The 16670-nt window shown below is 37.8% G+C and overlaps 1 protein-coding gene and 1 non-coding gene across 2 annotated transcripts in view; both read right to left on the bottom strand.

The window, feature by feature from the left end:
- LOC112631021 (ankyrin repeat domain-containing protein 30A-like) overlaps positions 1 to 10330 on the bottom strand; it is a 206045-nt gene extending 195715 nt beyond the window's left edge. The window contains 5 exon segments of the mRNA XM_025395528.1: positions 1689 to 1826; positions 3746 to 3852; positions 5732 to 5905; positions 6065 to 6179; positions 10030 to 10330. Of these exon segments, the coding sequence (XP_025251313.1) occupies positions 1689 to 1826; positions 3746 to 3852; positions 5732 to 5905; positions 6065 to 6179; positions 10030 to 10250 (755 nt within the window). The 5' untranslated portion in view covers positions 10251 to 10330.
- LOC112632224 lies at positions 299 to 405 on the bottom strand. The gene has a single exon (XR_003121294.1). It is a non-coding gene; the product is annotated as a U6 spliceosomal RNA (small nuclear RNA).
- Positions 10331 to 16670: the final 6340 nt, after the last annotated feature.

The following is a 16670-nucleotide window of genomic DNA, read 5'->3' as shown; positions in this document are numbered from 1 at the left end:
TGCTTAGTCACTATGTTCATTTCCAGCTGCTGTAGAAGACAAAACCCTACCTTTATTTTTTATAAGTTCCACAAAGAAGATACAAGTTGGTATTTTCTCATTTCTGAGATGCCTACTAACAACATATTGCACAGAAGATCCTATGTGTTACCATACCTCATTTCATATATCACCTTACATAAATATTTTTTGTATGAAAATCACAATTGCAATACTGGGTGCCACCCATTTTGCTTTGACTCACACCGTTTCCTTGGAGCTAGTTAGAAAGTAGTTACATGTCCTTTTGGGGACTGCAAGAAATACGCAACACTTCACAGATTTGTATGTCATCCTTGTGCAGGGACCATGCTGACCTTCTTGACATTGTTTCAATTTTAGCATATGTACCCCTGAAGTCAGCACAAATTCCTACTTTTATATATGAAGACTATCAGTGATGGATGAGGCTTGCTCTGTTAAATCTAAACAACTTACTTGAGATAGAGTGAAGTCTATTGAATGGCTTCATGGTAATGCAGAATTTGAAAATATTTTTAAAACTCAAGGTAGAGATGCAAGTAACAAGGAAGATTTTTACTTTTAGGAAAAAAGAATCACTTGAGGGGACAACCACAAGTTAGAACCCACTACAACTTTGGAAAGATGACATGGGATTTTACAGAATAAGATGAGACCTTCCACTACCTACAAAATGGTGCTACACAGGATATAAAGGGCCAGGGATATAGATCTGGTAATAGAATAAAAATGGATCTCTAATTTCTTCCTGTAACATTATTTCAACCTGACTTACAGTTTTAAACTATCACAACTAATATTTGCTAGAGAAAATAGAAAAAAGTCACTCAAAGGATAACTTACCATGAAGGTCTAGGCCAAGTCCAGGTTAAGATGTAGGTTTCACATGAGGTTTTGAGTGGGAGGAGAAGGGTCAACTTGCTCACTATGTGTGTGGCTAAAGATAAAAGTTCTAGCTGCCAGAGCGGAGCTTTGGAAACAATGGCTGAGAATATGTATGTGTATTAACTTTGTAATTAATAAAAAAATAATAATAATAACTTTTTTTAAAAAAAAGTAAAAAAAAAAAAACTGTAATAACTTTGAAGTCTACATACGGATCACTATGAAAACTGAGGGATCTGTGTTAGTAAGTGCATCCTGGTCACAAATGTCGATCATTGCCAGACTGCAGGCGCAATTTCAATGGCAACGATGCAGCAACAGAATCAATGGAAATAACAAAATGAAGAGAATGGCCATGTCCCCCCAAGTCCTTCTGACTTATGCAAAATGAATATCTTCCTTGGACTTAAGGAACCCCTTAGATTCTTTTTAAAAATTCAAGTATTGAGATATGGAAGACAGCCCCCAGGGGACACTATCAGGTTTTCTGCCAAAGCGGACATTTCAAGACCCAAATAACTAATTAGAAAAATTAAAATTGTGACACTGTATTTATCCCGCGCATAGGGATTATACTTCAAATCAAGCAGTCAACATTAGGATCCCTAGGGATAAAGTTGTTGAAAGTCCTAAAATAAAGAATTCTGGACCCAATACTCCTTCTAACTAGTCTGGCTTTTTGCCTAGTTTCTGGCTGATAAAGTGAATTAAGTCACTGTCATTCAAAAACTACCTGGAACAAACTATAAAATCTCACCTAGCTTTTATATGTAAACACTTACACATTAACTCCACAAGCAGCAGCATAATGTTCTGCAGTCATTCCACACATATCTTCAGCAAAGATGTCAACATTTTGCTGAAGAAGCATGCTAACTATCTCTGATGATCCATCACATATGGCAAGCATAAGGGCTGTGCTAAAATAACAAAGAAATAACTTATTATGAGCAGAACCAATTTAATATGTGCCTGTCAGTGTAGAATTAGCCATTTACATGTACTAACAAACATAAGTATCTTGAGTGCTCAAGTGTTTATCCTTGCAAATTATCACCAAATCTAAAAGGAAGGGGCAAAAAGACTCATGTCCCATTGGGATATGACATACTAGAATTGGCTAACATAAAGTCCTTTGAGGGGCAAGGAATTATGCTTTGTTCACTAATCTCAAAGAGGCAAATATTTAAGTGAAAAATTATCTATTTCTTCCTTAGTCTGATGTAATATTTTGTACTTCAAAATCAGCTAGAAGTTAGACAAGTGAGAGCAATCTGAAAGCTTAAAACAATATTAGGAATAATGATAGTAGTAGCAGTCATAGAAAGTTTAGTTACCAATGCTGATAACAATGTATGAAACACTGAATTAAATGCTGTTGATATTTATAATGTTACTTCAATATAATAATTCTTAAAGGACATATTATAATTCTCCTTTTCATATAGAAAATCATACTTGGTATTAAGTAATGTTTGCAAAGTCACACCTATCAAGTGAGGAAGCTATAAATTAAACTCAGTCTTGTGTGAATCAAAAGCATCTTTTCTCTTTATCACTCACCTATGCCTTATCTTAATTAACTAAAATACTAATCCAATTAAAGATGTCTTTCTTCCCTCTACCCATTCAAATTAAAAATAAAAATACCCTATGAATAAAAAAGGAAAAAATAATAATAAATTCACAGTATCTGGTGGCAGCAATTAACAGTCACATAGGGATAACCTAAAATTAGTATGCTTCAAAGAAAACAACTTTATTAAAGCAAACAGTCATCCTAAAGACAAAATGATTTTATACTCCTATTTCTATTTAATATTGCTTTTTTTTCTTTGAGATAGAATCTCACTCTATTACCCAGGCTGGAGTGTGGTGGCATGATCTCAGCTCACTGCAACCTCTGCCTCTTGGGTCAAGCGATTCTCGTGTCTCAGCCCCCTGAGTAGCTGGGACTACAGGCATGTGCCACCATGCCCAGCTAATTTTTGTGTTTTTATTAGAGATGGGGTTTCACCATATTGGCTAAGCTGGTCTCAAACTCCTGGCCTCATGTGATCCAACCACCTTGGCCTCCCAAAGTTCTGGGATAACAGGCGACAGCTACCATGCCCAGCAAATATTGCATGTTTTAAAAAGTGTATAAAAAAGAGAAGTTAGAAAAATACTATAAAACTGTTAATAATTCAATATTGAATTATAAAATAAACTGAAAAGGTTCACACTTCTTAAAACTAATACAGAACCACTTTCATTAATAGAAGATAATGCAACCAAAAACATCAGATTACACATAAGAATCAGTTGATATAATAAGAGAAGACAAGTCCTACTATATACTGTTCTTTATGTTGACCAGTCCAAATTATCGCTTTTCTTCTGATAATTTGTGTTGATATGTTTCACTATAATCTAATAATTTTTTTTTTTTTTTTTTGAGACGGAGTCTCGCTCTGTTGCCCAGGCTGGAGTGCTGTGGCCGGATCTCAGCTCACTGCAAGCTCCGCCTCCCGGGTTCCCACCATTCTCCTGTCTCAGCCTCCCGAGTAGCTGGGACTACAGGCGCCCGCCACCTCGCCCGGCTAGTTTTTTGCATTTTTTTTTAGTAGAGACGGGGTTTCACCGTGTTAGCCAGGGTGGTCTCGATCTCCTGACCTCGTGATCCGCCCATCTCGGCCTCCCAAAGTGCTGGGATTACAGGCTTGAGCCACCGCGCCCGGCCTATAATCTAATAATTTTAACTAAATGTTATTAATTTAATATTTCTGACTTGAGTGTTATTAATCTAGAACACTAGTCAAGTGTTTTTTAATAAAAAAAAAAAAAAGAAGTACCATACCATTTAAACTCATTAACTGCATTTGCATTTGCATTTTTGGTCAGCAAAAATTCCACAATTCGCTCACTTCTTTTCATTATGGCCAGTAAAAGGGGTGTGAGGCTAGCCTGCAAAATATCAAAACAATTTATAATCATGAAATTACATATTTCTCAACTGAACTGAATACTTTACATAATATCCTATTAACTTAAACACATAAAATAGAAAGTAAATCAATAGCAGTCCCTTCTTTCTCCCTTTTCTGTGCTTTCCCATGCACTGCACCTTCCCTTGTAAACATTCAACCTCTGCATCACCACATTAACTCTGGTTATCTCCAAAAATCATTATATTGTAATGATTTTATGGCTTCCCATCTAAACCAAGAGCTTCTTGAGGGCAAGGGCTGTATCTTTTATCTCTATATCCTTAAACCCTAAGACATAGTAGTAAATAATTTGTTTTTGACTAAATGAGTAATCTAAATAATTACCTCTAGGGCAGTGTTTCTTAAACTATATTCCAGAGAATAATTACCTTACCAGAAGCACTGTACCCCAACAGATTCCACCATTATATATGTTCAAGAAACATTATAAAACTGTGAATTAAATGTCCATTATTCAATAAATGACTTGAACTTTGCCTAATACTTATTTGACAATGTATTTTTGTGGCAGAGATTAACATTTGACAAATTAGAATTTCAGGGATGCAGTTTTGTAAGCTTTCCAAGAAAAATGGAGGTTTCCTCTGGGTGATACAAACTCTCTTGATTCTCTTCTATCAATAATCCCAAGATCCCAGATGCCAATGTCAGGCACTCCTGCTCTAAATGAGTCACTAAGGAAGTGGCTCTAAATTAAAAGAGATTGGCTTCAAATGAACTTTGACTGCTTATTATTAAATGGTCCATGGGGTTTCTCCTGTTACAAGACAATAAAATTTTATCTCAGCTATTAGAAATTAGTATAAAAGTTTATTATCAATTATAATGACAATCCTAGGATCCTAATGCATATCTATTTCTTAAAATGCAACAATCCATTTGTATTCTGGTTTCTATTGTAATTGCTACTTAATTTTTGGCAAAACATCAAAAATATGAATAAAATGGCTTATTCATGAAAGTTCTAACTCATCTATGTGGATTAGCATAATAGAAGCCCCTAAATCACTTGAATTTTAAGGGACAATTCTGAGAAGAAGGATATAATATTTTCTGCAATGCGCATAACTTATTCAAATACAACCATGATTAATCTGAAAAGGCTTAAAAGCATTCTAATAAAAGATTATTATTTATGGTTTATATACAGAAAAATCATTGTTTAAAAAAATCTTCTAAATTCTAGAAGTCAACCCCAATATTAATGAATTAATGTAAGATATAAACCATATATTATAAACACCAATAAACTGCCTTGAATACCTTGAAATCTTTACCAACATATACTATGAGAGAGGAATTGATGACTGAAATATTTACAAAGGCAAAAGAAGTAAGTTGAGTAAGTGATGTAACTAGGTGGGCACAGTAGCAAACTGGAAGCATATGCTTTTTGTAAAGCTGGAACGTCTTCTTAGCATGCGAAACAGTCATATGGGCTCAAGAGACACCAGATTCAATCCTTTAAGAAGAAATCCAGATTTCTGCATGTCTCCTAAATTTTACATGCTGACTCAATTTATGAAGGCAAATTTTGCTTTCCTGTAGTTTTACAATAATTGGAAAGAAAAAAAAACTTGGGTGGGAAAGAATATTTGAAAAAGTTTTACCTTTAACAAACTCAAATATTTATCATAAATGCACAGAAAAGCCATAGTCTCTAATAGTTCTTGTAAAAATATTAATATTTAAAGTAAAATCTTAGGTAATTAAGTTCTTTCAACTTATTTTCATTCAAGGAATGTTTGAGCTTCCAAATATAACACTTTTACGTATGTTAATGTTAAAACAAATGGATTTCAAATATTTTGAAAATAACATTGGTTAACGTCTACCTTGTTTTGCACTTCGATGACTGCACCATGGGACAGCAGTTTTGCCACCATTGACAAATTCTCACTATAAACAGCATAATGGAGAGCTGTGTTGCCATACATATCTACAACATTTAGATCAGCACCAGAATCTATGAGAATATTTGCACAAGCCTCCCTCTGGCATTGTAGAGCCTGTCGGTATTTAAGCAAGAAGTAAATTATAAATTATAGGAAATCGAAATAAGTATTCCACAGGTTTCACAGACTAGTTGTGTTTCAACTAAATTCATTTTTATTCTGTGTATTTGAACCAAATCCATCTTCTACTGAAAAAAATTGACTACTATTTACCTTCATCAGAGGTGTCCTGTTTTCGCCATCAAGGACATCAAGTCGGCACGTTCTGTCTACCAGAAATGTTACTACTTCCGCAGGGCCGTTGACACAGGCCCAGTGTAGAGCAGTCCTATGAGAGTGAGAGGACTTGTTGGCAAAGTTTAGTCCACTATCTCAAAACATACAATGATTTATGTAATTGTCAACATTAAATACCAGGCTCTTTCTCTGCCTTCAAAACAAATATTTAATATTCTCCTGAAGAAAGTACAATGTTCATTCACTCTTTTTGCTCACTACATTAACGAAAGAGTGGCCTGTTTGAATACAAAGAATTTGACCTTTGGATTCAGTTCAACTTGAGCTTGAATATTACTTTAAGATCTTTCACTTTCTAGCTGTCACTTAAACTTTCTGCACCTCAATTTTCTCATCAATCAAATGAAGATGAATACAGTAGTTATCTCAGGACATCACTGTGATGCCTCAATGAGAATCTACGCAAAGTATTTGGGAGAGTTCCTAGTACGTGTAACAGCTCAGTAATTGTTAGATATTATAATTATTACTACTACTTAACAAAGAAAACATTTTAAGTAAAATGGTGCAATTATGCCTACTTTGTGGTATGTTTTAAAAGTTAGAGGTAACACAGTATTTTAAAGATTCTAAGATGCTCAATTTCTCATATTTTAACATCTCTGGCATGGAAATGCCACTTATAATTCATTATTTATTACAACTATATTTGGCAGAAATTTAAACAATCTTTTATTGGTGCATAAAATAAGGAGGCATCACACAATTCACAGTGCCTTCCAAGAAGTGGAATATGGTATATACATATATATGTATGGCAGTCCTACTCACAGGATTAACAATGAAAGAAATTTTACCTTTTAAGAGTACTACACAAAAGGAGAGTTGAAATAAAAACAATAAATTGTTAAAACAAGCTACTTCTTTAATATTTTAAAAACTTCAAGCCAAAGAAAACTTTGGATTCAAATAAATAGGCATGGCTCATTTTATTCCCTATTTAGATTTACAGAATGTATGGAAATTCATATTTAGATTTATAGAATGCATGCAAATTAGATGTTTTTGAAGATTAATATTACTATTTAGAGCTGTTATAAATTTCCAATATCATGGTTGGTAGTTATCTTTTACTAGTTTCTCACTTCAGAAGTGTTTTTGTTTGAAAGATGAGAGGAAAAGCTTCAATTGAGATTCAGCCCTAATACTCCAATTTTAAATCCCTCACTTTGCTCAGGCCGAGCAGGTAAATGTGAAATTTTTAAGGATGAAAAGGTCTTGAGAGTTAATAGAATGTATCTTCTACATAACAGGCATTTAGCTTACATGTGATGAATGGATTAAAAGAATGGATAAATACAGTTAGGATGTTCAATATCTTAAAAAATTGCTATAAATAAAGCACTTATATTTGCTATTTTATTTTTCTAATAACAAAACTACACTAAAATGATTATAGTTATTGACATATAAGTAATAAATCTATGTATAATAAAAATATGTGTTTAATAAAATGTATATGTAAATCAATAGGCACAGATAAAAAGATTCTCTTCTGAAGATGCTAAAAGTTCACAGAATATACTAATGCACATAAAAAATACATAAAGCGAGAAATTATCTTTATCTGTGCAAAATACATATTGCTGCTCTTCCCAAAAATTATTTCATTAATAATAAACTTTTACTAATAGCATTGTACATGTTCAATGCAGAAATAAAAAATAATAAAAAGGAAAAACATTTTATATTAAAACAAACGTCCTCAAATAACAAATTTTATCATATTTTGGACATAATTTCAGATAACACAAGACCATAGTCTGTATGTATAATCAAACTGAATTTTACCCTCACTTGGTACACCAAAATCCATTTTCAAATGTTAACATACTTCTGTATATGTTTCTGCCTTGAGTGGTCACATATTATCCCATGCTGTAAACTCACTGAAATGTATTTATAAAAACCATTAAATGGGTTATTTTTAATATATTGATATTTTAAGCAGTGCTCAGAAAAGAAATTGTGATATGTTTCATTATTTTCTAAAAATATTTTAGTATAATAGAATTGATCACTAATGGGCATATACAATTTTTAAATATGGTACTTACCATCAAATTGTCTATTTGAAAAGTCATCCGAAACTTACACTTTAAAGAGTACTATGAATGTCACTGCCTTTTATTCTCACAAACTTTGTAGGTAGAAAACAGTATTTGATTCCTCTTTTAACTTAAATGTCTTCTCTAACCAGGAACACTAAATACTGTTTCCTATGTGCATAGGTCACTTGCAGATCTTAAAACAGGACTTTGCCCAGTTTTAAATTAGAGGCCCAGTACTTTTTTCAGATCTACAATTTAGATAACTAATTTAAATTACCCAATTTTAAATTAGAGGATTTTCTGTTGATTTGAATGAATTCTCTATAAAACAAAGATTTTTAAATCTAATATGTATACACACATACACATACATGAGTAGTAAATATTTACAAGTATGCTGCCTTTTATTTTTTCACATATGCAGGGTAATTTAATTTTTGTTTTACTAAATTACCCTTCAGAATGCTTGCTTCTGAGCTTCTTAGAAAGGTTTTGTCAACATAAAAATGTATCTGTGTAAATAGGCATGTTTTTTCTGGTATTTTTATCTTTTTGTATATTAAAAATTTTTAATCTATATTCCATCAGGAACTTATTTTGTGCCATAAAAATCTAGTTTTCTCCAAAAAGCAGGCATTTCACTTATGAAACTAATTCTTTTCCTACTAGTATAAAGTGTGATCATTATCAAGTTCAAAATTCTTACATATATTTGGGTGTTTCTGGATTTTCTATTCTGTTGTATTCAATTACCTGTCTTTTCAGCTGTTAGCAAATAATTTGTGATTTTTTGTTTGTTTGTTTTTTTAGACAGAGCCTCATTCTGTCGCCTAGGCTGGATTGCAATGGCAGGATCTCGGCTCACTGCAAACTCCACCTATCGGGTTCAAGTGATTCTCCCGCCTCAGCCTCCCGAGTAGCTGGAATTACAGGCAGCCGACATCAGGCCCGGCTAATTTTTGTATTTTTGTAGAGACGGTGTTTCACCATATTGGCCAGGCTGGTCTTGAACTCCTGACCTCAGATGATCCACCCGCCTCAGCCACCCGAAGTGCTGGAATTACAGGCGTGAGCCACTGCTCCCGGCCCATCTTGTGCAAATTAATAGCACATTTTGATGTCTAGAAGGGCAGGACTTTTCTACTCCGTTACAAAATATTTAAAATGTCATCACAATAGTAAAAGCCTGTGTAATTTTAAAAATGTTAAAACGTTGATAACTTTACTTGGTTTATGTAAAACTGTTAAAGAAGTTGCATCTTGAGAAAAATGAGTCTTCTTAAATTCAAGAACATAAGCCATCTTCCCACCTCTAAGTTTCCTTCTAGGGTCCCTCAGCAAAGAACATATTTACATAGACATTCATTGATATCAAAATGGACATTGGACTTTATCCAAAGAATTTTTAGCCAAGAAGTTCATATATTATAGGAATTATTTCATTATGCACCATTTCATAGTGTGACTAACATTATCTTTTAAAACCTGTACATTAAAAGTAAAACCCTGTATGTACTTAATTTTGTGAGTTAAATCACTCTAAAATCTTCTACACAGTGCTCTGTGAGAGGAAGTGGGAGTGAAGAAGAAAGCAACTAAAGTTTGGAGTTGATTTTAAGGTGGCCTGGGCCCTCTGCCCTGCAGGGCGCCCCCATCCCAGGCCTGGGGGTCCTGCCCAGGATGGCCGCCCCACAGCCCGCCACTCCTCCACCCGCCACTCCTCCACCTGCTCCCCTCGTCCCCAGGCCCCCCAGCCCCTCATTCTGAAGGGGCGATCCTCCCACAGCCACCACCTCCTCCTGCAGCCCCGGTTTAGGCAGGGCCTGGTACCTCTTCTTCACATCTCTTTTGTTCAGGTCGATGGTGTTCTTCGTTACTGTCATACTCTCCAGCTTCTGGACTTGGCCCAGGGAGGCAGCTTTATGGATCTTCCCGAGATCCCCGAAGTGGATGATGTACGAGTTGTTCTTGGTGTAGACCAGCTCGCTGAAGGCGCTCGGGCGCTCCGGGCCCGGCACGCCCTTGCCAGCGGCAGCTGAGAGCCTCTTCATGGCGGCAGCCCCCGCTAGAGAGAACCCGCGCCTCCCGCTCGCCCTTCCTCAGCCCCTACCTCTCGCCTTCGCTTCCTGCTGGCCTTTCCCCAGCACCCACCCAGCTCCCACTTGCCCTTCTTTAGTTCCCGCACCCGCCCCGACACCAGTAAAAATTTCTGTATCGCCAAGCTCTTGGACACTCCGGCCTCTCTCGGGAGAAAAGCTGAGCAGAGCCGTTAGGCAGCAGCTCATGCGCAACTCAACAGGCTGAGGAGACACGCGCCCTGGCCGCGCTCCACCGGGCACCGCGTGCAGGTGGCACCTGCCGCTGAGGCACTGCCGGGCTGGCAGGCCTCCTTGGAGTGGAAGGTGGCGGGCGCCCTGCAACACGGCCTGCTTGACGTAGCCGCCCCTGGCCCCTCCTCGACCCGCGATCCAGGAGCTAGACCCTGGTGCTGGGCACCGTGCAGCCTCCAGGGTGGCGCTGAGCGTCGATTCCCACCTTCCTGCAACTGGGGACCGACCCCCTGACTTAGGCGCCCTGGAGGCTTCTGGCCCAAGTATCTGCCCTGCTGGTGGCGCTGACAGGGTCAGGGTTGGAGCCCCTGCTGCCGCGTGCCATGTTCAGGTGGGAGCTGCACCTGAGTCCACAGTGGAGGCTGCAGGGCTGGGCCCAGACCGCTGAGGGTCGCCGAGTGCACCCCCTTCCACCCTGGGCTCTGCTCTTCCTTGGCCGGCGCTGGCAGCTCAAGCTCGCGACCTCTGGGCCCTGTATAGCTGACGCGATGAGGCTTTGCGGCAGGTTCCCGCCCTCCCACAGCTGAGGTCCCACCGCCTGACTTAGGCGCAGTGGCGGTGTCCGACCCTGGGGTTCGCCGCTGCTGGTGGCACGGACAGGTACTGGGTTGCCACCGCTGCTGCCACGTTCAAATGCCAGCTGCAGCTCAGCCTAGGGCTGATCCTGATCTAGTGATCTGCCTGCCTGGGCCTCCCAAAGTGCTGGGCCTACAGGCATAAGCCACCGTGCCAGGCTGTAATGTTTATTTCTTGAGACGGAGTCTGGCTCTTGTCGCCCAGGCTACAGTGCAATGGTGCGATCTTGGCTCACTGCAACAACCTCTGCCTCCCAGGTTGAAGAGATTCTCCTGCCTCAGCCTCCTGAATAGCAGAGAATACAGGCATGTGCCACCATGCCGGCTAATTTTGTATTTTTATTTTTTAGTAGAGACGGGGTTTCTCCGTGTTGGTCAGGCTGGTCTCAGGAACTCGCGACCTCAGGTGATTCGCCTGCCTCGGCCTCTGAAAATGCTGGGATTACAGGCGTGAGCGGCCGCACCTGACTGGTTACTTTGTAATTTAAGTAACATCAATGCCAGCCTGGCGCGGGGTCTCTGGCCTGTAAACCCAGCACTTTGGGAGGCCGAGCCCGGTGGATCACTTGAGGTCTAGTTCGAGACCTGTCTGGCCAACATGAAGTGAAGGCCGGTCTCTACTAAACACACAAAAATTAGCTTGTTGCTTGGTGCGGTGGCTCAAGCCTGTAATCCCAGCACTTTGGGAGGTCAAAGCGGGCAGATGGCCTGAGGTCAGGAGTTGGAGACCTGCCTGGTCAACATGGCAAAACCCTGTCTCTACTAAAAATAGCCGGGCATGGTGGTGTGCGCCTGTAATCCCAGCTACTAGGGAGGCTGAGGCAGGGAGAATCACTTGAACCTGGGAGGCAAAGGTTGCAGTGAGCTGAGATCAAGCCATTGCACTCCAGACTGGGTGACAGAGTGAGATTCTGTCTCAAAAACAAAGTCCAACTAAAAATAACAAATAAAAAATAAAAAGTCTAACAAGTTGTAGAGACTACATTTCATTAACTTATACTGTTTCCTTTGTTAGTTTACAGTAAATAAAATTTAATTATTATTTATTCCAGAATAGGCTAGAAAGGTATAATGGGCTCTTTTTTCCATTGAAGATGAAAAATAGGAATGATTATCCTTGGCTGTTCAGAGGTCCTTGAAGGTCCTTGAATCTTCACAAAGCAACTCACAATTTCTGTTCTTCTGACTTTTATCCCTAGTGAAATTGATTCTTACCAATTAAGCATCAGTAAAATGACCAAAATAACTATAACATGATGAAGAGCTAATAACTAAAAACATATTCAAATATACATGACCACCACTAAGACCTTGATCAACAAAAGGACAAAGAAAATGAATGCGCAGTTAACACATACGTGTATATATGGGACTGTATTCTTTTCACTAGTAGTAATTAAAGAAATGCTAATATAAAAAAGAGTAAATGAACCATCCTACAGTATTAAATGGGCATAAGAAAGGAATACTGATGGTCCAGTTAATAATACTACCGAAAAAGCATACTAATATTTTTCTGGGGACATTGTAAATTAGCATAGTTCTTTCTGGAAGAAATCTGCCAATATGTTTTTTAAAATAAAAGGATTTAATTCTCTTTGATCTAGTGGCTTATGCTTTGGAATTTATTCTAAGGAAATTGTTTAAATGAACAAAAATATACATAAATGAAATTATTTGAAGCAGCATTCTTTCTAATAGGGAGAAATTAGAAATTACTTGAGTTCATCATAGAAACATGGATAAACGATAGACTATCAACTTAGAAACATATTGTATTCTTGACCGGGTGCGGTGACTCACACCTGTAATGCCAGCACTCTGGGAAGCTGAAGCAGGTAAATCACTTGAGGTCAGGAGTTCTAGACCAGCCTGGCCAACATGATGATATCCCATGTTTACTAAAAATATGAAAATTAGCTGGGCATGGTGGCATACACCTGTAGTCCCAGCTACTTAGTAGGCTGAGGCAGGAGAATTGCTTGAACCTGGGAGCTGGTGGTTGCACTGAGTAGAGATCGTGCCACTGCACTCTAGCCTGGGGGCAGAGCAAGACTCCTTCTCAAAAAAATAAAATAAAATAAAATAAAAAGGAAAGAAAAAAGAAAAGAAACGTATTGTATTGTCTTTCGGAAAGGGTAGAGGAATGGAAAAGTATTAATAATGAAAATAACCAAAAATTGGACTTATAAATTATAAACTACATAATTCTAACTATTAATAGTTGAAAATATATGCAGATCTACAATTCTTCATGGGGAATTACAAAATCCAACAGTTATGAATACCTAAACGAAAGTATGGTAAAAATCTGATCTATGCTGATGTAGGGATATTTATAGTCTCTTTTTTTGAAAGGGAGCTTGGAGCTTTTGCTCTGTTGCCTGGGCTGGAGTGCAATGGTGCGATCTCAGCTCACTGCAACCTCCAGCTTTTGGGTTCAACTAATTCTCTTGCCTCAGCCTCCCGTGTAGCAGGGATGACAGGCACCTGCCCACATCCAGATAATTTTTTTTTTTTTTTTTTTTTTGAGACATAGTCTCCCTCTGTCGCCCAGGCTAGAGTGCAGTGGCGCGATCTCTGCTCACTGCAAGCTGCACCTCCTGGGTTCAGGCCATTCTCCTGCCTCAGCCTCCCGAGGAGCTGGGACTACATGCACCTGTCATCACGCCCGGCTCATTTTTTGTATTTTTAGTAGAGACAGAGTTTCACCGTGTTAGCCAGGATGGTCTCGATCTCCTGACCTCATGATCCGCCAGCCTCAACCTCCCCAAGTGCTAGGATTATAGGTGTGAACCACCACACCCGACCAAGGGTATTTATAGTCTTATTGATCCCAGTTCATGTGATTATTCATATGATTTGCCACTAGGGATATTCCATAATAGGCAGTATATTTACCACATTATCTTTCTAAAATCTAAATATTTTTGAATTGTAATTTCAAAGAAACCTGACTTTGAAACTTTATTTTGAAATCTGATTCTAAGGAATTCAGATAGACTATTGGAAAATATCACAAATGACAAAAATTTTGCATTAAGATAAAATTGATAGATTTAAATCTCTTTGCAGCCGAGCGCAGTGGTTCACAACTGTAACGCCAGCACTTTGGGAGGCTGAGGCGGGTGGATCACGAGGTCAAGAGATTGAGACCACCCTGGCCAACATGGTGAAACCCCGTCTCTACTAAAAATACAAAAAATTAGCCGGGCGTGGTGGCGCATGTCTGTAGTCCCTGCTCGGGAGGCTGAGGCAGGAGAATTGCTTGAATCCAGGAGGTGGAGATTGCAGTAAGCTAAGATCGCACCACTGCACTCCAGCCTGGTGACAGAGCGAGACTTCGTCTCAAAAGAAAAGAAAAAAATTAAATTCCTTTGTATATCATAAGGGTCTAATTTAAAAAAAAAAAAAATTGTAAAGTATCTTATATGTGTATTAGTATTACTTATCTGTTCTTATCACTTCATCAATGTGAGGTGTAAATAAAATTTGTTAAGTTAAAACTTTCGGTATACTTTCATTCATTTATTTACTTATTTTGAGACAGAGTTTCCTCTATCATCCAGGGCAACCTCCGCCTCCCAAGCTCAAGAGATTCTCATGCCTCAGCCTTCCAAGCAGCTGGGGCTACAGGTATGCGCCACCATGCCTGGCTAATTTTTTAAAGTCCTATAACATATAAGATCATTAGAGTTCTGGGATTACTTTTTGTTTGTTTGTTTAAGAGACAGGGTCTCACTGTATCACCCAGGCTGGGGTGCAGTGATGTGATCATAGCTCATTGTAGCCTGGAACTCCTGGGAAAAGCAATTATCCCACCTCAGCCTCCCCAGTAGCTGGGACTACAGGTGCTTGCGGCAACGCCCAGCTAGTTTTTAAATTTTCTGTAGAGAGAGGTGTCACTATATTGTCCAGTCTGGTTTCAAACTCCTGGCATCAAGGATCCCCCCCGCCCTTGGTTTCCCAAAGTCCTAGGATTACAGGTGTGAGCCACCATGCCAGGATAAGAATATGAGACTTCTTTTATCATATTTTTTATATCTAAGTGGAATACTATAGTATTATGTGTCAGTGTTGAATTATTTTAAAATATTATTCACTGAAACATGCTAATAATCTGGGTCAATTTCTATCTTGACTTAGGCTTAAACATATTAGCTAACATGAAGGGCCCAAAATTAATAATAATTCCATACCATCTCTTTATTTATTTATTTATTTATTTATTCATTGAGACAGAGTTTTGATCTCTTGCCAAGGTTGGAGTGCAGTAGCACAATCTCGGCTCACTGCAACCTCCACCTCCTGTGTTCAAGCGATTTCTCCTGCTTTAACCTCCTCAGTAGCTAGAATTACACCCACCACCACAACCAGCTAACTTTTGTATTTTTAGTAGAGATGGAGTTTCACCATGTTGGCCAGGATGGTCTTGAACTCCTGAACTCAAGTGATCTGCCCGCCTTGGTCTCCCAAAGTGTTGTCGTTATAGGCGTGAGCCACTATGCCCAGCCACCATCTCCTTTCATTAAAAATTTGTGAGCTGAAAATAATTTGAGGGCAGTTATTTTCATATAGAGTCATTTTATCAAATAGGGATTAATATTAATGACTTATTAATATTTACTTTATCTAAAATTATGTCTAACTGATTATTCTAAATTCTCTGACTTACTAATAATGTTAAACAGTAGGTTTAATACATATAATTAGGTCTGTGTGGATGCACTATGTAAATAAAATTGTTTTTAACATTTTGTAAGGTCTGCTGCTTTACAAGTCTCATTATCTTTGTTCCATTTTGATACCAAAATTTTAACTGTGATAATTAGGCTGGAGACATGAAATCAAGGGTATGTTTATATAATCACTCTCAAGGATCTCAAGGGTCATTTTCTGGTTACATTATGGTTACATTATGAAAATTGTAAAAGGAATCAAGTATAAATTCCAGATAAGAGCTCTTGATAAATCATATAAATCTATATAATATGGATATACTTTAAGATTTAGATCTAGATATATTCAGTAACTGTAATTTATCAAAGGGTTTTGGTTAAAATGTAAGACATTTAACATTCCTATGCTCAAGTTTTCAGAAGACATTGAAGAACATCACATCATTAGAGAGAAGAAAAGGAAAAAATGGCTACAAAAATTAACTATACAATGTATTGAATTAATAGAGTTTTGCTGAACAATTTTTGTTAATGGAGTTTATATTTTTAGGTATAAATATTTTTCTGCATGATATATTTAGACAAAATTTTTTAATATAGGATATTTGCAGCAAATGGTCCCAAGGATCCCAATTATTAAACAAAACACAAATGTAAATTGATTTCAGTATATCAAATATGCCTTAATAATTATTTTAGGTAGCTATAAAAAGTACAGTTACAAGATTGAGAGGCATTTTGTCTTCTGGGAAGGCTTTAAAAACATGAAGCAACACTTCCCACCATCAAAGATTTACGTGTAAGAGATTTGTCTTCATTTTTTTTTTTAATTGGAGCAAACAATTTGCCCATGGGGCATCTAAACTTAGAATGAGTTTGACATCACG

Source organism: Theropithecus gelada, chromosome 9 (assembly GCF_003255815.1).
Source record: "Theropithecus gelada isolate Dixy chromosome 9, Tgel_1.0, whole genome shotgun sequence".
Classification (NCBI taxonomy): domain Eukaryota; kingdom Metazoa; phylum Chordata; class Mammalia; order Primates; family Cercopithecidae; genus Theropithecus; species Theropithecus gelada.
This window is presented reverse-complemented; position numbering and strand designations above follow the sequence as displayed.